Below are 25871 nucleotides of genomic sequence, written 5' to 3'. Positions count from 1 at the left end.
TGCAAAAGCTGAAATCTAAGTAAACATTTATGCATTTTTTGGTAAAAAATAATTTTGAAAAATCTTATTTCAAAATAGTAAAAGACAAAAATGATGTCTGAAATGCTTTTAAAAAATAAAAAGACCTGAGAATGAAGTAAGACAAGTTGGCTTGTTTATTTTCTTGTTTCAAAATGTTATTCTTATTTCAAGATCTAGACAAGAATTTTTTTCTCACCTCATAATCAAATTGTTTTATACTATAGAGATAGTGATTTAGAGATCACTTCAGTCTGTTAACATCTTAAAATGATAATGCATTTTTACGCCAAAAATAGAAATACACACAGGAAGGAAACAAGAGATGTTTTCTGGACTTGTCAAGTGAATGTGGCTTGTACAACCCCTGGCAAAAATTATGGAATCACCAGTCGTGGAGGACTACATTCGGTTATTTAATTTTGTAGAAAAAAGGCAGATCATAGACATGACACAGAACTAAAGTCATTTCAAATGGCAATGTTCTTGCTTTAAGAAACACTAAGACCCCGTGTCCACGGGGTCTTAAAAACCATTAAGAGTTGATAAATCAGTTGTGGGAAAATTAAGGCCCTTAAAAAGTATTAAAAAGTCTTACTTGTAATGTTATGAGCTATTAAATTTTATTGGTATTCAATCTTTGACTCCAAAAGTATCCATGGATATTTATTTTCCTCCTTGTGACTGTTAAAAACTAATCCAACATGCCAGACAGACAGTTTCATATATCCACCACGGAAATCGTCCATCTGGTTAGAAAATGTTTTCAGGGTGTGAACCTTCAGAATAACCACACCTGGTGATTGGACGATCTCTCTGCTCGTCACTCTCATCACAGACCAAAGTGAGGATCTAGAAAAAGCTTTAGCATCTTAAAATATTTCACTTTAGATCATTACAGTTTCTTAAGAGTTTCTCAATTTCTCAGACTTTTGAGGACCTGGGATCTTGGATTCTTAAGATTTAGAGAAAGCTTCCCCTGATCTCAGTTGTTTTGGAACAAATTTTCTTTGTTCAATTCACCTTTTTTGGATACAACGCAATGAGATAAGTTACTTATTAATACAGTTACATAGCGCTGTGGTTTGAGACGTGACAACAAGCAAAGTCATAATTTTGTGAGGTGCCGGCAATACGTAGCACTAGCAGCCCAACATATCCGTAGGCTAATGTGACAACAAACTCAGTTTGTACAGTAGTTTAGTAGCTGTCCGTATGTAGCGCTGATAGAAAGCAAATAACAATCTCAGGCGCATGTCCTAAATTTCAACAATAATGAAATAAATTGTTGTTGTTGTTTTTTTTCAAGTTATCCATAAATAAATGCTGTTACTTTTTATGAGAATGGGAATGTCAGTTAACCTGCCTTTAGTTTCATTTATTCTTCCAAGATTTATTCCTTTTCAACTTACCTAATTTATGTTAAAATGCAAACTACAACTGTCAAAGACTTTTTGTAAGGTTTTTAAAAAAGTCTTAAAAAGGTATTGAATTTAACCTCAGGATTTCAGCATGTACCCTGTAAAAGAAATCAGGAAAAAAAATGTGGTAGTCAGTAACAATTACTTTTTTAGACCGAGCAGAGGGAAAAATATATGGAATTACTCAATTCCGAGGAACAAATGATGGAATCACCTTGTCAGTTTCCTTTACCACCTGCACCAGATTAGATCTGCTTGTTAATCTGCGCTTAAAAAGGAGTGATCACACCTTGGAGCTGTTACACCAAGTGGATTGACATAAATCATGGCTCAAAGACGAGAGATGTCAATTAAAACAAAGGAGAGAGTTATCAAACTCCTTAAAGAGGTTAAATCATCACACAATGTTGCAAAAGATGTTGGTTGTTCATAGTCAGCTGTGTCTAAAATCTAGACGAAGTACAAACAACATGGGAAGGTTGTTAAAGGAAAGCGTACTGGTAGACCAAAGAAGACATCAAAAGCGTCAAGACAGAAAACTTAAGGCAATATGTCTTGAAAACAGAAAATACAGCAAAGCAAATGAGGAAGAAACTGGAGTCAACATCTGTGACCAGACTGTGAGAAATCGCCTCAAGGAAATGGGATTTACAGACAGAAAAGCTAAACGAAAACTGTCATTAACACCCAAACAGAAAAAATCAAGGCTACAATGGGCTAAGGAAAAGCAATCCTTGCATTGGGTAAGGTGATGATGCTGGAACTTTTGTTTTGCGCCGTTCCAATGAGATTTACAAAGACAACTGCTTGAAGAAAACATGCAAATTTCCACTGTTATTGATGATATGGGGCTGGGGAGATGGCTGTCCTTACATCTTCAATAAATGCACAAGTTTACACTGACATTTCAGACACTTTTCTTATTCCATCGATTGAAAGGATGTTTGCGGATGATGAAATCATTTTTTTAGATGATAAAACATCTTGCCATGAAGCAAAAACTGTGAAAACTTTCCTTGAAGAAAGACACGTCATGGCCTGCAAATAGTCCAGATCTCAATCCGATTGACAATCTGTGGTGGAAGTTGAAGAAAATGCTCCACGACAAGGCTCCAACCTGCAAAGCTGATCTGGCAGCTGCAATCAAAGAAAGTTGGGGCCAGGTTGGTGGAGAGTACTGTTTGTCATTAAGTCCATGCCTCAAAGACTGCAAGCTGTTATAAAAGCCTGAGGTGGTGCAACAAAGTACTAGTGGTGTGTTGAGGTGTTCTTTTCTTTGTTTTTCACGATTCCATAATTTTTTTCCTCAGAATTGAGTAATTCCACATTTTTTCCCTCTGCTTGGTCTAAAAAAAGTAATTGTTACTGACTACCACATTTTATTTCTTGATTTTTATTAGTGTTTCTTAGAATAGAATAGAATAGAATAGAATAGAATAGAATAGAATAGAATAGAATAGAATAGAATAGAATAGAAAATACTTTATTTATCCCCGAGGGGAAATTCAGGAGTCACAGCAGCATTTAAGAAAACAAAAGTAAGAAAGTGTATAGAAAGTGCAAAAAGGTCCACAAGAAAATAGATGACGACTTCCCGTCCACCACTCGTCCACCACTCTCCAGCCCAGCCAGTCTCCACCTCCACAGGGTCCAGGACTGAGCCTCCCCAGCAGTCTGTTCAGTCTCTGTCTCCTGGATCCTGTCTGCTCACAGTAGGTGAAGCTCCTCCAATGTGGCGCCGGCGTCCGATGTCAGCTCCGTCAGCCACGTCCGTGAACAGCACGATGCCACTCTGCCCTCTGGCAGCCCCTCTGCCGCTGGGCTAGCACGGCTAGCTCGTCCATCCCACCAGAGATAGATCCATGTTCCAAACAACGATGGATGGAAGGACAGGTCCACATCGTCACCTCCCAGCTCACACCTGAGAACCAGCACGTCGTCCTCACCTCCTCCTCCTCACCTTGAGGGAAATCATCAAGCCCTACACTAGTTAGCATTGACATGCTACAGGCTGCTAACAGCTAATTTCACATGTAAACAATGCAGCCATGGTTACATGTAGGATCTCCAGACAAACACAGGAGAAAAGTAGTAAAAACATCACTGAAGCCACAAAAAGTTTGGTGTCCATGACCAACAATGAACCATACAAAGTGATGATCCACTCCAAATACAAAGATGACAAAAAAGAGAAGAAAAAATTACAAGAAACGGACAAAGAAGAGAGAGCTGCTGCAACAGGCAGCTACTTGGGCAGCGCCTAGCAACAAAAATACTTAAAGCAAGAACATTGCCATTTGAAATGACTTAAGTTTTGTTTTACACAATTCTTCACAATTTAACAACTGAATGAACATCCTCTCGGACCGGTGATTCCATAATTTGTGCCAGGGGTTGTATGAAGACACTTTTAACTGTAAGGGGCTGTGAGGAGTTTCTAAGTGATCTTGGAAAAAGCCTCCCTTCTAGATTCTAGTTGGACAGGACTGGATTCATTTACAGCACATTTAAGTCTCTATAACGACACCAAGCCGTCTGATGAAATTTAGCAGAGAAAAGTGAGATCTGTGTTTTTCTCTGCTAGAAACAATGTCTGTGATTAATTTTGAAGTAATGGTGGACACAGGAGCCTAACTGTCAGACAGAAAAAGGACAGAAGAGGAGAAGAAAGATAAAAAGGAGAGAGATAGAGCACAAGCTAAAGGCTAACACAGGAGCTAAAGACTAAACGACAGGCTACACTGTTTGTGATACTGTTCAGACTGACCAAGTTTGCTTGTTGTCACGTTTCAAAGCATAGGTCTACCTAACTGTTGAGAAATACCTTACCTTGTGAAAAAATATATTCATGCTTTTCGTTTTAAAACTTTGCTTTGTATGTTTGCTTGACTCCATGTATCGTTTTGAGCTGAACTCTTAAAAGCTGTTTTGTAAAAGTAAAGTCAACCAATGCTCCACACATAGACACCACTGTGAAAGAAAGGATAGTCAAATAAGACAGATCTGTCCCTGATTATGTGAGAAACGTGGATGTGTTGACCTTACATTAGGATGGTGTCATTAGGTGGCACAGTTCCCCTGGGACATGAAGAGATTGTTATTAACCAATCTCGTCACATGGTGAGTGTGTTTCTTTTATACACCAACCAGGACAGTTGTCATCAGCAAAACTGCTCATAGGAGGTATGTTTATTTCAGGGGTTTGTCAATTCATGAATAAACAAGTACAATGTAAGCTAGCTGTTAGCATCTGGGGCTACCAGAAGCTCACTTTGTGTGCACACTGATGTGTGGAGTGGAGACTTTGACATTTTCTCTGCCTTTACTGATATGATGTGAGTGCTGCACAGACTCATCCAGACAAACTGACGTCATGAAACCCTCCTGTATGTACATGCAACTCGAGTACTGCAGGCTGCTTTGTTTGGCGGTAAATACTCCACATAAAGGCACCCTTTGTTCATCCGATACCGTCTGATTTTGGTACAACAAAGCTCAACTTTAAGGATGTAATTTTCTGTGTATTTGTTTTGTCCGTCCAGGCCGAGCTGTTGGGGGAGCTAAGATGAAACAGGCGTGGTCGGTTGGAGCCAGACCCAGGCCCATGGGCAGAGGAAGCAGGATCCCAGCCCTGGCACCTATAGCCAGAGGACACACACCAGGGAAGACCCCCTCCCCCAGTGCTAGAGGAGGAAACTAACAGACAACCCTGAAGTAATCTCCTGCGGTCTCATGTTTCCAGGACCCATACTACTGCGAATCAGCACTTTTTAACCACGTGTGATGGATTCATTCACTGAAATACACAACAGATTTCTCAGCCTGAGACATATACAAGAAAATATAAAGGTTTTTTACAAACTTGGAAATGTGTAGTTGGTCAATTAACTTTTTGAAACACTATAGACTCTAGCTGTGGTCAGGGACCTATCCCATCCTGACCACAGACAGCTGGACTCATCCATGTGCGCGTGTCAGGTGTCACACACCTGTCAGGCTGGTTAACATGAGCACACTGAGTTTCCTGATATCTCCTTATAGGATTCTCTGTTTTTGAAGCTCTTATTTTACAAACTGCCACTTCAGTCCTCTGGAGGAAACAAAATGTTCTGCTCAAAAGGAATTCCCCAGGGTTTGATTGTACTTAAAAGAAAACAACAACCCATGAATACATCATCTGTCAAACCCTGTTTATTTAGCAAAATATCCAAGTCTTACATCCTCCACAACTTCAGTTTGCACAGTTTTTGGTTTGAAATATTCTTTCTTCAAGCCAAAATGAATGTAACCCTGTGACATCACCATGGCCGCTCTGTTGGACTGGACAAAAGCCTTCGGTGAACTAATTTTGATGTGTAAAAATTTAATCCAGGTAGCTTTGAAGCTTCAGGAGTTCTCAAAGAGAAATTTTCTGTTAAAAAACAACAACAGAAAAAGCATGTCAGCGCCCAATATGTAACAATGACCCGAAATGTGATTCAAAAAATGTAATAAAACTGGAAATTCAGTAACTGACCCCAAAAATTTATACAATGCTGAGCCCTAAAAGTTGTAACTTGTTGCCCAAAATGTAACACTGTGTTACAAAGTGTGACAACTTATTACATTTTCAGTCAGTTATTAAAATATGGGCTTAGCATTTTCGTTACATTGTCGACCAGTTATTACAGTTCAGGTTGTATTATGTATTTTTTAATTACATTTTGGGTCTTTTTTACAAATCAGGATCTAATGAGGCAGTTTTTTTTTTTTAAATAAGTCCAAATCAAAATCTCCTTTGGAAGAAAAAAAGTAAGATGACTTCATGAGACCTTGATCAGGGTAAATCAGACTTTCCTTCCTTTGAAACACTCCTGCAGATGATGCTTTGATCTAAAAGCCATGTCCAAACCTGAAATTACAGTAGCTTTAATGTCATTTGTCTTTCTTATCTTTCCATCTATTTACATCAGTCTCATACATCATGGAAACAAGGAGGACTTTGCCAAAGAGATAATGCTTTGCTGCTGAATTTTACCTATGATATGAACCATCTTTTTCCCTCCTTAATGACAATCTTAACAAAAAAGCACATTGTATTTTACCCACTGAAGAGACAAGACATGATCATCTAGAAGAATGTAGACAGTGTAGTGTACGTTTAATCTGATTTTTGGGCTCTGCTGAATGTGACTGAGCCCCACAGACTTCAAAGCACTTTGGTGGCTTTAAATGATTTTTACCATAATCTCATGTTTGAGGAACTCTGATAACAACGCAAAGGATTACTTTTAGCTCAGGCCATACATTTAACACTTCAGTCTTTCTACAGTGTTATGACACTGCAAAAAAAAACCCTGAAATCTTATCAAGTAAATAATTAATATGAGCCACATTCACCTGGCCAGTCTAGAAAAAATATTTTGTTTTAGTTTTTTAAAGACAAAAACAAAGTCAGAATTGCTGGTAACAAGTTTAAAAAATCTGTCAATGGAACAAGAGAAAAGTTACTTGTATTAAGAATTAATCCAGCAAAATTTCTCTTGTTTCATCTGCAGATTTTTTTGACTTTTTTTTTCATTTTTGTCTTTAATTAACTTCAAACACTACATTTTCTGGACTGATCAGTTTAATGTGGATCATATGGAGTATAACGTGAACTTTTTTACTTAATATAAAACAATAACACTTGATAAGATTTCAGTTTTGCAGTGGACAATGTGACAGTAACATGTATTATGTTTATCTAGCGCCGAGAAGAACAAAAGGGTCTCTTAAAGACTTAGAGGTGTATTCTTAACATTTACTAATATTTAAACATGTGAAAACTTTATTGATGTTTCTGTTAATTGGTGAAGAAAGAAGAGCACACTTATACACAACAGCAGAGTACATGTAGTCCGATAAAACCCAGTTGTTATTGGCTTTAACATGACCCTGTAATGACCATTTCAACAGTAGATATATCAGTGCATATTAGTCAGTATTTTGTGAAGAACACTTTTGCCATAAAAAGCTATTTTTTGTCTGTAAGAGTATTTGTATTTGTTTAAATAAAGCTGGATTAGGCTAAATGTGGGGTTGGTTTCTGATGCTGGTCTGACACTCAAGGAAATAATCTGCCATTGGCAGCACCTGTAGCACTTTTTGATGAGCGAGTTGAAACTCTTTCTGGAAATACACAAACACTGCCAGCCAGTTTCAGATATTAACCTGGGATTCATCATCTTCAAACATAAATCTGCATGTTCATTCAGGCTTTATCAGTGGTGTGCACAGACTTTTTGAAGGGCAAGAGTTTAATACAAGAGCCTCCACAGTGCTTTTTGTCACCTAAGAAGGGAAAGTTTCTCAAATCTCATGCTTCCATACTGTGTACTCAAAATTTTCAAATTGAGTGTACTAAGCATACTACATACTCACTGGCTTAGTGCGCGAATTTTGAGGGTGTAGTGCTGTCTCAAATCGTATACTGCCGAGCGCCGTACTTACCGGGAATGACGACATGATGTCGACCTCTTCTTCTTCTACGTCTAATTGTGACCGCCCGCAAATTTTCGAAGCTTTTTCAGTAGCATATTAAACACAGCTAATAACACCATCAAAATATCAAGATCTTGCCATCTTTCATAGTAATTACAATGAATTTCAATCGCACTTTGCTATGCCGTAATCAGCGCCAAAAACATCTCCTCCTCCTCCTACTGGCTGAAGATGTGTTTTTTTTATTTGTATTTTTACCGTGCTGAGTGAACGGCCACAGCTCTCTTTCGCCATTGCTGCCAGAGGAGGAAATTAAGTGCATCAAGTGTCCACAGCTGCACACTCAAAATCCGGGCCGATTTGAGTACATCATCTGGGTACTTTTGCGTACTCATTTTTTGCATTCTATGCATACTGTTTTTCATTTTGACACAGTATACTCAAAATTTTGAGTATTTGAGTATGGAAGTATGCAATTTGAGACACACTAGGAGTCTGTTATATTTTAAGTGGCCAAGGGGGAGGTTTTGTGCATTTTTTTCCACCCAAGGGGGCAGTTTAATGCGCTTTGCCAACCAGGAGGTCACTTCAGTGTGTGTTTTGCCCCCAAAGAGGGCATTTACGTTCCAAAGAGGGCACCTGAACATCTGTTTTGGCTCCAAAAAGGAAACTTTACCTCTCATTTTTCGACAATTTGGCCACGAAGAGGGACCACTGCCTCCCCTGCCCCCCTTTTTGTGCACACCACTGGTCGTGAGTGCTCAACTTTGAATTAAAGCACACTTTTTAGTGAGAAAGTTAAATTAAACTAGAGAGTTACAATTTACTCAAAATGAATAAAAAAGTGAGTTTTTTTTCAAAATGTCAGAGTTGATCTTCATGAGTTTAAAGTCTTATTAGATGCAAAACAAGTGTACGAATACACTAGCTGTTTTAAAGGAACACTTGGATGTACAGTCAGCTTACACATTCATACCCTCACACACATTTCATCAAGCCTCAGGTTAACACAGCAGAGTGACTGAACTCCAGCTTAGAATGGCACCAAGAATCAGGAAATAGAAACTTAACTTGGATGGCTGTTCAAAGGTAATGGTTGCACTAAATGGAAAATCTGGATGAAGCAGTGTAAAGTTGGATCAGTTTTTCATTTGACACACAGATTTCTGCTACACAGTACAAACATACCATTGAAAATCAGATTTATGCTGAATTAAATATTGAATTAATGAAAATAAAGTTGTTACTAATCACAGTTGTGTGACAAAGCCACACCTCCTCCACTATATGACCCAGCAGAATCACTAATGAAATGTAAGGATCAGATCAGCTTAAGTCTTTTACATCTTCCAACAGTTTGTTTAGCTTAAAAAAAATCTGATTGACTGTCCACTGTGGATCATAAAGAGGCCTTTTTAGCGCAAACCAGCGCCTCATTGTGCACAACGCTCCACATCCTGAGCAGCTCCTGCGCGCTCAGTTTATGCACCACGATGAGGTTTTTATAAAAGCAGGGCTCGTTGTTCATGGGGCTCACCCTTCGTCTGGTGATGCCGAATGTCCTGAAGCCTGGATGCAACTCTGGGGCCAAGTGAAGCTTCTGCAAGCACATCCCCAGAAACACATCGTCAATAGGGTACAGTTCGAGGTCCTCCGAGACCACAAAGAGCCTCCTGGCCAGCTGGGATGACATGAGGAACCCCCCACCGCCCACGTACGGGGGGTATGGCTTGTCGAAGAGCTCTTTGGGGATGTAGTACTTGCTCTGCCGGTTGCGGATGGGGATCGCCTTGGAGATGGTGTCCCCTACAAACACATCTGCGTCTTTCCGATCCTCCACTTTGAAGCCGATGAGCTCCATCAGGTTGTGCGTGTTCACAAACACATCATCATCTCCTTTGAATATGAACTGAACCCCAGAGCAGTAGATGTCAAACCACTTGAGGAAGTTGACCTCTTTCAGAGTCAGGTTGAAGAAGGTGTCCATGAAGTCCCACTGAAGGATGTCCCCGTAGATCCGGTCCTCATACTCGATCAGTTTTTGGAGATTCTTGGTGTCTTTCCCAGTTGTGGGGCTCCCTAATAGAAACAAAGTTTTGATTTTCTTCCCGTCCACTGTGTGCTCGTTGCCCCATGTTTTACGCACGGCTTCTCGCCGGTCGTGCTGCTCAATAACGGACTTCACCACCATGAGGAGGTGCACCTCTCCATCCGCGCATTTCTCCGGGTGGTTAATGAGCATGGGGAAGTACCTGCAGTGTCTGTGCAGGACAAACTGGTGAAATCTGGGGTCCAGGCGCTTAAACCAGTCCTTGGTCCTGACAGACGCATCCTCGCTGCAGTTAAGAACCTGCGCGTCCCAGGAAGTTGGAGTCCTGTTGGAGACCCGATGCGCATCTAAATCGTTGCTAAGCACCGGAGAGTCTGAGCTCCTCAAACTATTCTTCAGGGGTCCCTTCTTGAATGAAAAACAGTCGGAGCCGCACCAGCCAGCATCCCGAGCGTGTTTGACCCCCACGCCGTCCTTCTCTGCTAGCTTCAGCCTGTGGATCATGAGAAAAGACGCGAAGACGAGGGACACACTCAGGAGGGGTTTCAGCAGACCGACTCGCTTTCTTCGGAAAAGGTGATCCATGACTCTCATAGAGACCCTCAGAGGCTGTACCGTTTTCCTTCATAGTGTCCAACAAATGTGCATCCAGGTAGGATCAAACACCGCCATCCAGGCTCGTTTAGACTCCAGAGCTCGCGTCCCCGGCTGTGTGAGAGCGCGGGCACTGAGGTGGTCCCGGTGCCTCTTCTGCCCATGCTGCCACTTGTGGAGTCACGCATCAGCACACAATTGATGCAGGGTATGCGGTGTATCGTCAGACTCTCTTTCTCTGTCTGTAGCTGACTGGAGACCTGCTGCAGAGTTTCTCTCTCCTCCTCCTCTTTGCCCCAATCGCCCCATCCCCCTTTCAAACGATCTCCTCCTTCTGACGGTCCACCCTCTTCAGGTTTCCCACCTCTGGCACATACCAGGTGTCCACCACATGAACACCATTGGTTGGCTTATAACTTTATTTCTGACATCTCATTCAATTAGAACAGGTTTAACATCTGACAAGTAAAATGGAACTAATGAAACACTTGTGTAAACATTTTTTTTTTTTAACACATCAATAGCAAACACAACTCAGACGGCCGCTCCCACATATACCCATGGGGGAGTAAAATGGAAATTAGAGGTAAAATAAAACAAACAAACAAACAAGTAAACGAGTGATTAAATAAATAAATAAATAAATAAATAAATAAATAAATGAGTGAATCAATCAATCAATCAATCAATCAATCAATCAATCAATCAATCAATCAATCAATCATTGATTTACTCTCCAAATCTTTATCCACCCATACTTATTTCTTTGACAGTGCACATCATACAGTACAAACATCATTTACAGTCAGAAGCAACAACTAACTTGTATAGAGAAACAGTGCAGTTCACACCGCCCCGGTCAGAACACCATCTTTCATTCTTTGCTCCTGCTCGTTTTATACTAACTCACATATTAATCATCAAAAAAGTTTGTTGACATCTTGATGAAAAAGTTTTCAGTTTTTCTTGTTAAAACTCACGAATTTACAAGGACCAGCATAAAGAAAAACACAATTTCATCCATCAAGACATGCCTCAAAAGAACGTCATCAAACTCAGGAGTAATAGGCGTTTATTTAGTGTAACGGAATTAGCCACATAACAGAAATAATAGAGTAGCATGCAGCTAACATTTGTTTACAGAAAAGGGGCTAGCTTAAATTTTATTTTTTATATACCAAAATGAGATACATTCTATTTTTGACAATACATTTCTGGAAAACACAAACTGTTTTGAAGGACAAAAAGAGCGCACACTCCCCTGCTGAGGCGGTCTCTAGCACCCTCTGGTGGACGCATCTGTTAAGCGTCATCGTTTCCGCCATAGTGTCCGCCCTGTAACTCGTGTATCACGTTTTTTTTTTTTTTTTTGAGTCAACGTCAACATTTTATTTATTTATTTATTTTTATTTATTTTTTATTGAAACAATTCATTTTACAGACTATTGAACAAATAGCTTTACGGTTATCCACGGAACATGTGTTAAACAAACAAACAAACAAACAAACAAACAAACAAACAAAAAACAATAGAGTAGGCTATAAGATAAAGGTACACATATAACTAAGATATGAAGAAATTGAGAGACAAATTAGGTTAACACAATAATTGATCAAATTGAAGGACAGAAGAAAGAAAAAGAAAACAGAGAGAGAGAACAAAAAGAAAGAAAGAAAACCTTATAAGAGTACAGTGACATGAAGGTACAATGAGGGTGAGATATGCCAAGAGATATTACATTGGATTTATATTATTTGCAGAGAGCAATTGATTTAAAATTTGGTGTGTTTTATAAGCTTTTTTGTAAGTGGTCAGTCCAGACATAGAATCAGCTAAATATTTCAGTTCATTGCGATAGAGATGCATGTTTGGAATAAACTTTAACACTCTGGCTTTGTGAATATGACATTTTCCAAGAATACAACAAAGTTTTACAGCATTGTCAATGTGATGTGAATCAGATACATAATGTAGAAACAGAACCAATTTTTCTGTAATAGGTATCAATCTTTTAAAACAATGATAAATCAACATGGAGACTTCAACCCAATATGTATGAGCATGAGGACAGTTGTAGAAAAGGTGGTGTAAAGATTCATCTTCAATATTGCAAAAAGAGCATGATGAAGAGAATTTTTCTTTGAATTTCTTCAAGAAAATATTGCAGCAGGGGTAAAATCTGTGCAATATTTTCATGTGAGTTTCTTTCACTTTATTAGGAATGAGATATTTATTAGGCTCTGAAGACCAGATAATTTCTGCTGAAACATTTGGGAATGATAGTCTCCATGTGGATGTTGATTTGGGTAATAGACTATGTTCTGAGGTCATTGATCACACGGTTTTGCACCAGACAGTTTACCGTTATTTGCAAAAACGCAACATATTGTTGACCTGCTCCACAGCAGAGTAGTGCCGCGCTCAGAGCTAGATTTACACAGCGGGTGCACCAAACCTTAGCTGTCAAACTTCCTGACTGTGAAAGCGGAAACAGGTGAATGTACCTTCAAAATAAAAGTGATAAACTTTAGTAGCATGGATTGAACTGCACAAAGTTAGATATTTCTATTTCTAAATCTCTAGATGACTATTATAATATCATAGGTAAGATTTTGAATGAAAGTTAAACCATAAAATGGAGATGGATACTGCCATTTTTAATTTGTATTGGATTCGGCTTGTTGTAAAATTTACAGAGCCATAGAGATTAACTCCAAATACGAAACTCAGGGTCTTGAGACGTTTATTGAAAACAACTGAAATGTCTGCAGTGATAAAATATCTTTTAAATCGATTATTTTTTCAAATCTACGCTCGTCCTGTTTGTAGACGCTGTGACCGCTGACTGAACCTCATCTTCCGGAAACACACGAACAGCCCACAGGCGACGTCGCCTGACATCTTCTCAACTGATTCGAAGGCCAATCAAGATAAACTCAACATTGGAGGCGCCGAGAAAAACAAACAAACAATTCATCTCCAGATGCTTCATAAGGTACTCGTTTGGCTTGATTATGAGACTGGTATTATTTAGGTCAGCTGGTAAATTGAATATCTGTAGCCTTTTGGTGGCTATCGTATCGTGCTAGCTTATTTAGCATGTTGCTAATATATAGGTGGATTATTGGATACAGCTTGCTAGCTCTGAGATAGCATTGGAGAGAGTTTAGCTTTAATTTTTACCTCGAAGACTCCTTAGCATATAATTTGTTGATAAAATATGTGACTCGCTTGCTTACTATGCGACGCTGTCTGAGGTTTACTGCTTTATTGGACGTATGGCTTAATGTATGTTAACACAACCGTCGACAGCAGCGGTACCAGCCATAACTAAACTTCATTTTCATGAAATTAGGACATGCACAAAGAGCTTAAGTTCAGTCAATGGCTTTAAATTCAACGTTTACTCAGTGTGGGTAACGTAATGGTAAAGTCCGAACATCTTTGAAGGATTATGAGCAGCGTTAGGAGGAGGAGGATGCAGGCGGAGCTTTTCAAACAGTGCCTGGGACCTTGAAAGACACAGTGGGTTGCAAACATGTCTTATCTCAAAAAACAGTGACGCATCACTTCTCGTTTATTTTTGCCCCTCGATAGATTTGGTTCGGTTTAAAGCAGATAGAAATGGCGCATCGAAATGTCTACCTCCAAGCCGTATCTCTGTCAGAGATCACACAAAACACACTGTAAGAGAAACACGTGACTCCAGCGCCTGATGTACAGATCCTGTCAGGTTTCTCACACTCAACAGGAGCTGCTGGCGTGCTTGAACATTAGTTAAATCCCCCCTATGTGTCCCTTGCTTTTAAGTCTCCCTCAAGGTTAAGACTACTGCAAAATACCTGCAGAAGTAACCCTGGGCACAGCACCTGTTGCGTCCACCCTCCCTCTGACACTAATAGAGACGATTTTTTATGCTATATATTATTCTGAAGTTTAAACTGCTAATTCTTTAAGCTTAACTATGTAAGAATAAACTTTTCAACACAATTTTTTTTGTCAAATACATTTTTCTTATACTCTGGTTCTCCTCATCCATCCTGCCAGCCACCTCAAAAGCACCCTGAGCATGTGGACAGTGACACAAACCCACCATACTCAAACTGTTGGTCCAAAGAGTGTCTTCAAAAGTGTTTTAATGACATTTCATGGTTTTTCAGATGCCCGGTCAACATGGCGACCTGAAACCCAGAAAGAGGAAGAACAACTCTGAGCACAAAAGCTCCAGAAAGGTATGTGAAAATAAGCAGACTGTTTAAAACTCAAACCAGGAAAACCATCCTTTAAAGTGATACTCGGGGATGGAACAAGTTGGGTCCTATCACAAGGTTTAGGGCAGAAATTACCCCTACAGCAGTGTTTTTGTGCAGCAGAAGCTCAGGGCGCACGCACCAAACACCCCCTCCCTGCTCCTCTGCTGGTTTCCTCTGCACTCAGACGGGGCCATATTTTACTTGACCAAAAACACAAATAAACAGACTCCCACAGAAAAAATCTGATATTGGTGATATATAAATAAGGCTCTAGTTCTCATCGTGTCTCTTCGTCCTGGCAGACTACCTGTGTTTGTTTATGTCTGTCACACCGCACGCACGGACTGATACACTAAGCAGCAACGCCTCGTAGCCAGCTGTGGCTCTGCAGCGGAGGTAGCGCCGTTTTACAACACAATGAGAACTAGAGCCTTATTAAGCAGTGTTTTTGTGTGAAAGTAACGCACTGAAAATTCTCTGAATAAAGCGTGAATGCAGACCGATATCAGAATTTTTGGGTGTTTTTGGTCAAGTAAAAAATGGCCCCGTCTGAGTGCCGAGGAAACCGTCTGACGAGCAGGGGGGGGTGTTTGGTGCGAGCGCCCTGGGCTTCTGCTGCACAAAAACACTGCTGTAGGGGTAATTTCTGCTCTAAACCTTGTGATAGGACCCAACTTGTTCCATCCCAGAGTATCACTTTAAAGCTCAATGCAATGATAATATATCAATCATGAATACTTTTTGCTACAGGGTTCTGCTGCACGACAGTGTCTGAAAAGTCCAAAGTCCCACTCAGCAGCAGAGAGCACAACAGTTGAGTGCAGCTACAATCAATCAGAAAGTCCTGAAGAGAGACTCCCCCTCATCAGCTGTGAATGCATGCTGACCCCAGGCCGCCGGAGATGCCTGGCATCACCAGAGCTGGAAGGGCAGGAGAGCAAGGAGAATGAGCCGAGGACAGCGCTGTACATGGACCGCTGCAGAATGGACAGTAACTTTGACAAACAAGAGTCTGAGGAGATGGAATGTGAGGACCCTGTCAGAAACATGTTCCCAGATGAGGACAGTAACCAGATTCTTCCTGTGGAGCAGTTCTTCGGGAACCTGGATGTTGTACAGGTGAGGTATTGGGGTTGATCCCCATTAAATATAAAACATGAATCAAGTTAGATTTGTTGCATGAAAACATAGACTGTGTAAAATACAGAGGTAGTGACATCAGCCATGTGCATACAGAGTTTTGAAGCCCATCATTGATGTGATCATATAGGAAATTTGGAACTCAGCCTAGCTTCAGACAAATTTGGGAAACAACAACGCCACAGGCATATAAATTAAGGGTGTAACAGTACACAAAAATCACGGTTCGGTATGTCCCTTGATTTTAGGGTCACGGTTCGGTACATTTTCTGTACAGTATGGAACAACGCAAAACCATTTGCTTGTTTAGCATGTTTATTAAACCAAAAACTTGCCATTATACAGCGAGGGGGGAGGCTCTTCAAGCTCTGGTTGGTCGTTAGTAGCAGCCATGATGCACAATTCAGACACAAGCTCCTGTGGCTACAGAAGCTCTTTGATATTCATCCTCTGATTGGCTCACCGTGAGACATCACGTCCACATGATATGCACATGATCGCAAAGCACGAGTCACAGACCACTTTCCTCATGAATATTAAAACGCCTTGCCTGACTGACGCCTTGCCACCACCCACAGTAGTTTACAAGCAAGATTTTGATTGACAAGCTCCACCAGACTCCGCCTCCCTCCGCTGAAAAATATATAATTTACTTCTATAGACGCAGTAAACACTAATTGAATGTCAATGGCAGGGAACACAGATATTTTAATTAATATTGTCCAGTTGGAAAAAAAAGGATTTACAAATCTTCTCTTTTACGTGAATTCATTGGAATACATTCAGTCACTCATTAGTTATGCACTATGATTTTGTAATGCCTTAGAATTCAAATTCTTTATGTGGGGACCTTAAGTAGATATAAGATTAAAATGTGATTAATTAGATCAATTAATAACAAATCCTGTAATTATTAAGATTATTTTTTTAATCTCCTGACAGCACTAATTACCACATAACGGCTGATGAATGTACTTGAAAGAAGTGTGCTCAAAAAAACATCTTCTGAACCAAATAAACAGGATTTTGTTGTTAAAACATGTGTATGAGAATATTCAATGATTTAGTCTTCTACCAAAATCTGTTTGAATTGAAAAGTGTTGCTTCTGATGTTGAATATTGATGTGATTAAAATGCAATTAATTATGATTAATTAATTACAAATGGCATAATTAATTCGATTAATTTTTTTAATCAAGCCCCACTACTAATATAAACATTATATCATATCTCTTATATCATAGTCATTATGTGACTGTTCTTCCATTGTGTTGTGGCTTTTGCGTTCATGTCGTGGCTAGAGCCTGACCGATTAATCGACCCAACCGATTAATCGGTCGGGCTCTAGTTGTGGCTTCTGTAAATCCACAGACACCTGTCAGCCCTGTAGACCTGAAATGGAAACAGCTGTGAAGGAGCAGCCTGAGCGCTGTGATACTTCATTAAAGTTATTTTTGTGAATTTTTCTACAGGATTTTCCTCAGAGATCATCGGCGTCCTCTGCCCGGGCTCAAAGGAAGAACAGGAGGAGACAGTACTATGCACGAGAAGACAGCGACGAAGAGGAGGTGGACTTCAGTGGTATTCAGCAAGGAGACGGTGGGGGGGAACCAGTGATGAAGGGCTGCGAAATCTTGTCAATGGAAGGACATTAAACCCCAGAAAACTTTGGAAAAGTCAGCTAAATTAAACCTTTTTCAAAAAGGTGCAGTTCACCAGCTCTGAAATCAGAACGCTGTCATGACAAACGTGGCGTCACTGGTTATGAAGTTACAGGTTGCACAGTGGGAATGAGGTAATCACTGGCTCGGACGTCACTTACAGAGACTGACATTATTAAGGTGTACTAAACCTAGATTTGCTTTGTAGCTCAATCAGGTGATTTTTTTCCCACCTTTAATCTGAAGTTCACCACAAGCATTTACAATATGTCTGCTAGTTCCTTGATTGACTCGATTACCAAAAATGATGTATTCTTGTATTCACCCAGTTACGTGAAGAGCTATACTTGATGTGATTGAGTGCAGCTGCAGCAGTGAGACTGAAAAAACCAACAGTGAGGAACGTGTAATAAAGCTTGATTTAATATTTTTAGCTGAAATTCTGCTCACACCTCCCCCTGGTTCACTTATCTTTAGGCCATCCTGGGGGGTGTGCGTGTTTGCAAAGCACTTTATTTAGACTGATCCGTCCAACAATGCACCATGAAAGCGTGAAGTGTGAAGGTTGCGATTAGCCCGAAGAGATGCTAAATAGTGTTGGATCAAAACGAGAGGCTGTAAAAGTTTATTTTTTCACATTTTTACTCGTGCAACGAAAGATACAAAAAATGAAATGCAGATTAAAAAAAGTAGCAAAGTGAAAAATTTCCAGTCCAGATGTAAAAAGTGAGGGAGACGGGCCAAAGCACAGCTCTGAAACGAGCAAGTCAGCAGTAAAGATGAGTGAGAGCAGCTTCTCCAAGGATCCATTTCTCATCAGCACATCATCGTAAGCTCATTATCCTGGCAGCTGGTTACCATTTGAACACATCTGTAAATTTACATAGCAATCAAATGCAGCTAATGTTCTCCCCTGATGATCCCTCCCTGTTGTTACTAAACAAAATCAGTAAAAATTCATCAAATATAGCGTGGACTGAAAGCTTGGGGTTGCTCAAACTTCGACTTTGAGCTCAGATGTGATTGCACTAGTACTGTTCACATTTGTTGTAGTATTTTGTATATAACAGATTCTTCTGACCATCCAATCAAATCTTTTGTATGTTTTTACTGCCTTATTTATGCAAAATGCTTTTTCCATACTTGCCTATGCAATGTTGTGCCTCATATCTAAAGCAGTCATTGTGTAATCAGCTCATGCAGCTACATCATTGTGCCAACACGGGAACAAATAAATGTTTTTCATGATTTCAGCCTGTGTGTTACTGTGCTTGTAGGAATGAAAGACAAACTGATTGGAGGCAGATGACCTGAGATAATATCAGTCGAGGTGATGATTGTTAGTGTTCAGTGCATTTCTTTTTCCAACATCTTCACACCAGACGCCTCTTCCTCCCTTTGGTTTTCTGTTTTCCCTTCTCAGTGTTTCTGGCAGCTTGTTTAAACATCTTTTTGGTGTCACACTGCAGGTTGTGAGCTCCTTTCTTGTGGCACACGATGTGAACCAGCTTCAAGTTTTCCCTGGTGAACAGCAGGCGGTAGAAGTAGTTGAGGTTGACTTCTTGGCTCTTGTGATTCTGGAGAGCTTCCAGCAGAGCAGGGATGATTGTCCTCTTCTTTTCAACCCTTGACACAAAGAAAAATATCAAGAGCTTGTTCTTAAAATAGCTGGTGTTTTTTTCCCCTCAATTTATAGGAGAATTAGTCTCTAAATTGGCCTGTACCGAAAGCTCCAGTCTTTTCAGGACCCTGAAATGTGTTAAAAATTCAGACGACTGTGTACTAAGGCCTCTCTTGAAGGAACACCATGTGGTAAGAGATGATAAATGTTGAAGAAAATGACACAGGCTGTTGACAGTGACACAGCAGAAAAAAGCTCAGTCAGTGCTGGTTCACCATGTTCAACTCGCTTTACTTCACCAAGTGGAAATGTTCAGTTTAATGCAAGTGCTAACATTTACGTTAACTTATTAGGAGTCTCAAAGAGTTTGCCTTTGCTTCGGATGCAGCTTTGACTGAGTTTAATTTCAAAATAATACCTGTGGTTAAGTAATTGAATTATGCAGTGTTACTTCTGTAATTCCCTCCTTTCTCCAGCTTCTCCATAAACTCCAACTGGTCCACAACTCAGCTGCCCGGATCATCACTCAAACCCCCTCAGAAAAATCTCATCACTCCTGTTCTTCACCAACTGCACTGGCTACCAGTCAAATACCACAATGACTACAAGATTTTCCTCTTCACCTTCAAGGCTCTTACAGGGACCTACACTAACTTTTTCACTGGTAGCACTAGTGCAACCAACTTTCTCAGTTGGTCACACTGTCAGGGTTATAATAGTTAACAAAAACATTTTGGTTGAAATAAAGAAAAAAAAAAAAAGAGTCTTTACATAAATGAATGACTAAAATTCTGAAGTAAGTTTACAAAAGTTACTAAAAATAACCTGAAATTACAGAGAAAATGTCTTTAGTTTTTGTCAATCTGTGTCATACATGAATTACTTTTACCAATGGAGAGTGCTGACAGGCTGCCAGTTCTCCTGAATATGGAGGGAGTCTCCATTTTTTAACTCTTTCTCCCGATGTTCTCCTGGCTTGTGATTTCTCCTGGTTATCCCCCATCGATAAGTTTGCTCCTGTGATCTCTAATATTTTTCTAAGTCAAATCAAGTCCTGTACTTGGGAGTCATATGGAAAACTCAGAAACCATCCACCCCCCTCTCAGTTGGTTTGATCCAAAGACGCTGCAGGAGACCTCAGAGACAGAGACAGACAGATAACTGTGCTGCACTTGTTGATGAAGAGTTTATCAGAGCTTTAGCTGTTTTCTTTTTTGCGCTGTTTTGATTTAAGTGTTGGATTGACATGTCATGACTTCAGCTCTTGCACTGGTTAAAAAGTTGATTCATCCTGTGGCTAGCCCTGATCTCTGTATCTAATCTAAGCTCCCACATACTCTAACGTAGCATCCTCTTCAATAAAGAGAGATTAGAGCAGTGTGAATCTTATCACTATAAGAAGGCTGACTCTTAGAGAAACGCGTGTCGGTATGAAGTTCTGTCTGTCTTCAGTGTGTGCTGCGTGTGTACGCGATGGCATTCTCTCTTCAGAACAGGGAGAGTTCAGGTGGAGGAGACTGACTGAGCCAGTGAAAGAGGGAGAATTCAAACCACAATGTCTTGTACAGTGACTGTGGTAGAGGGTGTATTAAGACATATGCACCCGCACGAATGCGACCAGATGAAAAATTTTACTTGCACACGCTGATAAAAAGTTCGCATTTGCGACTGTTTTGGTCGCAGTCTTGAGCCCTGTCTTAATAACCTCGCACCTCTTTCCTCATCTCCTTCCCACCTATGCACCCTCGAGGACTCTCCGATCTTCTTCTTCCATACCCATCTCATCTTCAATGGAGTCCCGTGCTGCCCCCCGTCCCTGGAACTCTCTCCCACAAACCATCTGGGACATTACCTGTCTCTCTACTTTCAAATCCCAGCTTAAAACTCATTTTTCATTTCCCAATAGCTTATTCTGGTTGACCTCACCTTTCCCACTTCTGCTGTTTGTTTTTATGGAGTTCTTGTGTTTTCCTTTTTTGTGAAGCTTATTCGTGTTTTTAAGCTAAAATTTCTCTGTCTTTAGCTCATACTTTTGCTATGTAAGGTGACCTTGAGTGTAATGAAAGACGACCGCAAATAAAATTTCTTGTTCTTCTTCTTATTATTATTATCATTATTTGCACTAAATAAGTGTTACTGGCACAAACATTATCGGCACACTAAAATGTTGGAAGACAAACACACATGCAATCTGGATTGCATTGTCTTGATGGTATAGTGTTTTTTTCTAGTTAAGGTAACCATTTTGGTGGTTTATTGCACGACGCATTAAATTACATTAAATAACATTAAATTACATTTTCTTGATTAAAAAAGTGAAAAACCCACATTTTGGAAAGGCTGATGCAATATGCAAGAACTTATAATGCAGCAAAGTTTATTCCATATTACTTTCAAGATTTTAGTAAATGTAAATGTAAATGTAGTGTTATTACAGCATTCATTAAAATGAATTATATTATTCAGTAATGGGACATTATTACATAATGAAATGCTACAAGACCTCCAAAGGTGGAGGTTTGATTTCCTGTAGGCTGGGTTTAAATATCAAAACCTCCCCACTAGAATATCACACACTAACTGTATTTTAGAGCAAGGTGAGCTTTTGTTTTGGTGAGAAAACCCTAGCATGCACTCTGGTTTTATGATCCTGAAAGTTCATTTAAAGTCAGTGTGACTATCAGACCTGTGGTCCAGATTCCATGTGCTAAAGATGATCCTGCCCTCTCGGCTGCCATATGGGTTGATGGAGTGCAGAGACGGGCATAATTCCTCGTCATATGACCCCTAAGGAGGCAACAGAAGAGACAATGACAATGAAAACTGTGTTCTTCTTTTTCCTGAAACCCCAGCAGCTTTATTATGTTATGTTGTGTTATGTTGTGTTATGTTATGTTATGTTATGTTATGTTACGTTATGTTTTGTAATGTCTTGGCCATGTGGAAAGGTGTATTTTATATCTTGTTTGTTGGGTGTCTAAAAAAAATGAATATACTGAAGAATTTAGATGTATAAATCAATCAATCGCCAGCAGATCAATCCTCACTCATAGTACCTGGCAGATGAACCATCCCTCCTGTGTACAAAGACGAAGCGACTCCTTTTCTGTTCTGTCAAAGTAACAGCCGTTGTACTTTGCAGCCCTCAACATTTCCACCAGGCAGTCAGACGCTTTCTGAAATTCATCTCTGACACTTTTCTTCTGAATGGTTTTACAGGCAGAATCCACCTGTGAACAGTATTAACGGATATGACATCAAATGAAAAAAAGCACTCACAAAGAATTGATGTGTGGAAGAAGAAGGTTTTACTTCTTTCATGTAGCCTCGTATCCTGCTTTCACAGTTGAACTTCATGTAGGCAGACTTTGTCTTGAACCGAGCATCAACACCTGGAATGAAAACTTAATCAATCTGAAAGGTACATTTAGAGTCAAATCAAGGGTTTAGTGCCATTTTGATTCTATTTACTTCCAGGGGGATGTTTTTAAATGATCAGTTGCTGCTTGGTTAAAATGGAAATTTCAATTCTGGTTAGCTGACAAGTTGAAACATCAAAATGCTCAGAAAACAGTCAAAGTTTAACCTTTCTTCTCCTGGATCTCCTGTAAGGTGTGTGCCATACAGAAACATAAATGTTAAATGTAGAGTAGGTATAGTTGTTATACCTTTGAACCAATCCTCATCCTGCTCTCTGTCCTCTTGATCAGATTTGTCCTCCAGGTTCTGCAGCAGGTCAGTCAAGAATTTAAGTTGTTTTGGAGACTCCTCATCAGAGAGGAGCCTCTTTGCAGCTGTGATGAGGTCATCAGCATACTGATCTGTGTTCAGTAGTTGACTGATGTCACACACGACTGAAATGAAAAGAAAATAAGTTATAAGAGCTTGAAAAAAACCCCACCACAGAGCGCTTTGTATTTAGTCTAGTGCTGCTGTACATACCTCCACTCCATGTCTGATGTTTTGAGAGAAGTACCAGCTCAGTGTTGTCTGCCAGAGTTGGGAAGAAATCATCTGTTACTTGTGTCCCATCAGCATACAAGCAAACATGAGCATCGAGAAGTGGTAACTGCAGATAAAAAAACAAAAACACATTTATCATAAAAACACAGATAACTGTAATAATATATTGTTTTTACAGTCAACTCAAAAGGATGCACATTTTAGACATAGGCGACCTAGGTGGCTGCCTAGGGTGCCAACTGCTGGTGGGGGTGCGAATAAACATTGGTTCGGTGTTCATTTGCTGGCGTGAAATAAAACACGAGGAGGGATGTCTGACCGACTTGGCCCTTTTATTGCTGGACTTGTAAGTACTTGTTGATTGTTTACCATTCGTTTACAGTATTCTTGAGAATGTACCAGTATGTAGTTTTGTTTAAACCTATTTTAAGTGTGTGATATTTACTTTTATTCACTTCATGGCTTCAACAGGGCGAGCAGAGGAGCGACTTCACGGTAATAAAACCAGTTGAACTTAGCGATTTTAAACATCGTCATTTCGTCAAAATTATATAAATTACCTCGTCACTATCCATCCTGCAAACAGCCGCTGAAGACAGAAGAATACTTTTGAGTGAAGTCCTGGCTTCTGTGATTCGCCTACAAAACAAATGCACGCAACCGGCAGATCTGTACCTTCACGGCAGTATGCACGCGCTAGTGCTCATGGGTAGTTGAGTTCTCTTTCCGGTCCAGTTTGCTTTGGTTGTTTTGTTTTGTTGATTATTTTAATGACAGGAAGTGGGATGTTACCATGTTGTAACAGAGGGAGAGGTTTTTGGAATTGCACTTTTTCCCCCCAGGGACTTTTGCACTAAACTTGGAAGTGTTATTTATTTTTATTTATTTTTATTATGTTTTTAAATATTCCAATGATGTGCATTTTTTGCTAATTGCACTGTTTTGAAAAGTTTTAAGATTTGCTGTATTGTTTTTATTTTTTACAAAAGTTCTGTTTGTAAAGTTTTAGTGCGCATTGAAGTAATAAAGAATGTATATATGTTTATCTTCACAATTTATTATGTATTTATTTTATTGTATATATGTTTGCGTGCCGCAAAGGGAGGGGGTGGCGCGTTTTTGTCTTTCGCCCAGTGCGCCTGCTGAGTTAGGGCCGGCCCTGCCCTTAATGATCAATCATCTTAATCTGAGGGACAAAGCTTCACAAAAACGAGAAAACGTAAATGCATTTGTTAGGTCACAACTAATTTCACTTTAACAAGGTACGTGGATGTAACTGTCATTGAGACACAAGTCCTTATATCTTGTTCAACATTTTGTTTTGATAAAGCTGGTTTATTTAAATAATGAGAAATGTTCAGTTTTACTATCAACATGCCTTGCCCTAGTGTGTCACACCAAATGCATTTTGACCTCTTATTCATTTCCTATCACTCTCTATTATCGCGTTTTTGTCATAAAGTACCCATTTCTGTGTTGGTTTAAGAGTCTGCTGCGTTAGTAGTTTATCTGGTTATGAGGTTTCATCTTATCGCAAATGCTGAAAACTGTGTCAGGGACTTATCAAAACTTATTAAAAATATCCAAATAATCAGAAATCTCTGTTTCGGTGACCCTGGTGTCATCACAATCATGTATGGTGGAATATCTAATCCGGCTTCATTCCTAACAGCTGTTTCCTCGTTTTGTTTCCTGACAAAAAACGATAAGGCAGTACAACATGATAAGAAAAATGATTCCGCCTCACCTTTAACAACTTGCACCCTTTTTTAAGAAGCTCCTTCAAGTCTTTTGCTGCAACCCCATACTTTCTAGTTTCGTTTAAACTCCTTATTTTCACAGGTTTACTTTTTCTGAAGAGTCCAAACATTACAGCGTTTTCCAGTTTATAACTACCGCTTCCGTCTTCTTCCGCTGTGGACTGACTCAGTGCGGATGTGATGCGATGCTGCCCTCTAGTGTTTCTACTCTGCAATAACGACATAAATTTTAGCAGGAAAAAGCTAATGTTGGAAGAATATGAATGTAGCTTTCTGTTAATATTACATAAAAGGATTAGTTTTTTTATTTTTTTATTTTCTAAATTAATGTTATGTCTGGGATTGTGTCGCCTGGAATGGTTGGCTGCCTTATTAGCGAAACAATATAGAATTCAAGTTACCACTCTTTTTTTCCCCTGGTGCTACAAAATACGTTTTTGTAATACCCCGAGGAAACATCATAATATCGCTCCAGACCTCGAATATGTTGCCATTTCCTTTAATACTTCCCCAACTTGAAGCAATGCAAGAAAAAAACTTAAATGCACAAGAAGTTATTAATAAAACCATTACTTCAAATAAATCTTCATCCACTTAACTAAACTTAACAATTTCATTTTTGTTCCTGATAAATGGGCACCAATTTATATTGATTCTCTCATATAAACCATCTTATGAATATAAATTATCATATTAACTACGTATGACTTTCATGAAAAGCTCGGTATTTGCTTTTGTGGTAAACATCATTACTAAAGTCTGTTTAAACGTATCATCTGGACAACAGTATTGCCCCCAGATGATTTTTAGTTGGGAAACTGTACAGTGACCTTGCTTAGCAACGTCAAAATTACCATAGTAACTGATGCAAGGCTACGGGATGTACCACATGTCAAGGGGAGACGATTTTAGGCGATAGACTTTGAT

At 39.6% G+C, this 25871-nt stretch overlaps 4 protein-coding genes across 5 annotated transcripts in view; 2 read left to right on the top strand and 2 right to left on the bottom strand.

The window, feature by feature from the left end:
* cep104 (centrosomal protein 104) overlaps nt 1–6188 on the top strand; it is a 42245-nt gene extending 36057 nt beyond the window's left edge. For both annotated transcript variants that reach the window (XM_074681176.1, XM_074681175.1), the window contains one exon: nt 4982–6188. In XM_074681176.1, the coding sequence (XP_074537277.1) occupies nt 4982–5139 (158 nt within the window). In that variant the 3' untranslated portion in view covers nt 5140–6188. The remainder of the gene's footprint in view (nt 1–4981) is intronic.
* A 72-nt stretch (nt 6189–6260) lies between these two features.
* Nucleotides 6261–10571, bottom strand: b3gnt7l (UDP-GlcNAc:betaGal beta-1,3-N-acetylglucosaminyltransferase 7, like). Its single transcript, XM_074681177.1, has one exon. The coding sequence runs from the start codon at nt 10543–10545 to the stop codon at nt 9301–9303; it is 1245 nt and encodes a 414-aa protein (XP_074537278.1). The 5' UTR covers nt 10546–10571; the 3' UTR covers nt 6261–9300.
* A 2807-nt stretch (nt 10572–13378) lies between these two features.
* cunh1orf174 (chromosome unknown C1orf174 homolog) lies at nt 13379–18853 on the top strand. Its single transcript, XM_074682266.1, has 4 exons — nt 13379–13541; nt 14707–14778; nt 15550–15918; nt 17412–18853. The coding sequence occupies exons 1-4, from the start codon at nt 13530–13532 to the stop codon at nt 17592–17594; spliced, it is 636 nt and encodes a 211-aa protein (XP_074538367.1). The 5' UTR covers nt 13379–13529; the 3' UTR covers nt 17595–18853.
* Nucleotides 18854–18938: 85 nt separating this feature from the next.
* dffb (DNA fragmentation factor, beta polypeptide (caspase-activated DNase)) lies at nt 18939–25114 on the bottom strand. Its single transcript, XM_074682265.1, has 7 exons — nt 24932–25114; nt 23164–23290; nt 22890–23075; nt 22534–22613; nt 22278–22451; nt 21908–22008; nt 18939–19226 (listed from the first exon to the last, which is right to left on the bottom strand). Exons 1-7 carry the CDS (start codon nt 25052–25054, stop codon nt 18974–18976), a joined length of 1044 nt encoding a protein of 347 aa, XP_074538366.1. The 5' UTR covers nt 25055–25114; the 3' UTR covers nt 18939–18973.
* Nucleotides 25115–25871: the final 757 nt, after the last annotated feature.

Source organism: Halichoeres trimaculatus, unplaced genomic scaffold, assembly GCF_033239565.1.
Source record: "Halichoeres trimaculatus isolate MK-OKI-2021-1 unplaced genomic scaffold, fHalTri1.1 fHalTri1_scaffold_11, whole genome shotgun sequence".
Taxonomy (NCBI): Eukaryota; Metazoa; Chordata; class Actinopteri; order Labriformes; family Labridae; genus Halichoeres; species Halichoeres trimaculatus.
This window is presented reverse-complemented; position numbering and strand designations above follow the sequence as displayed.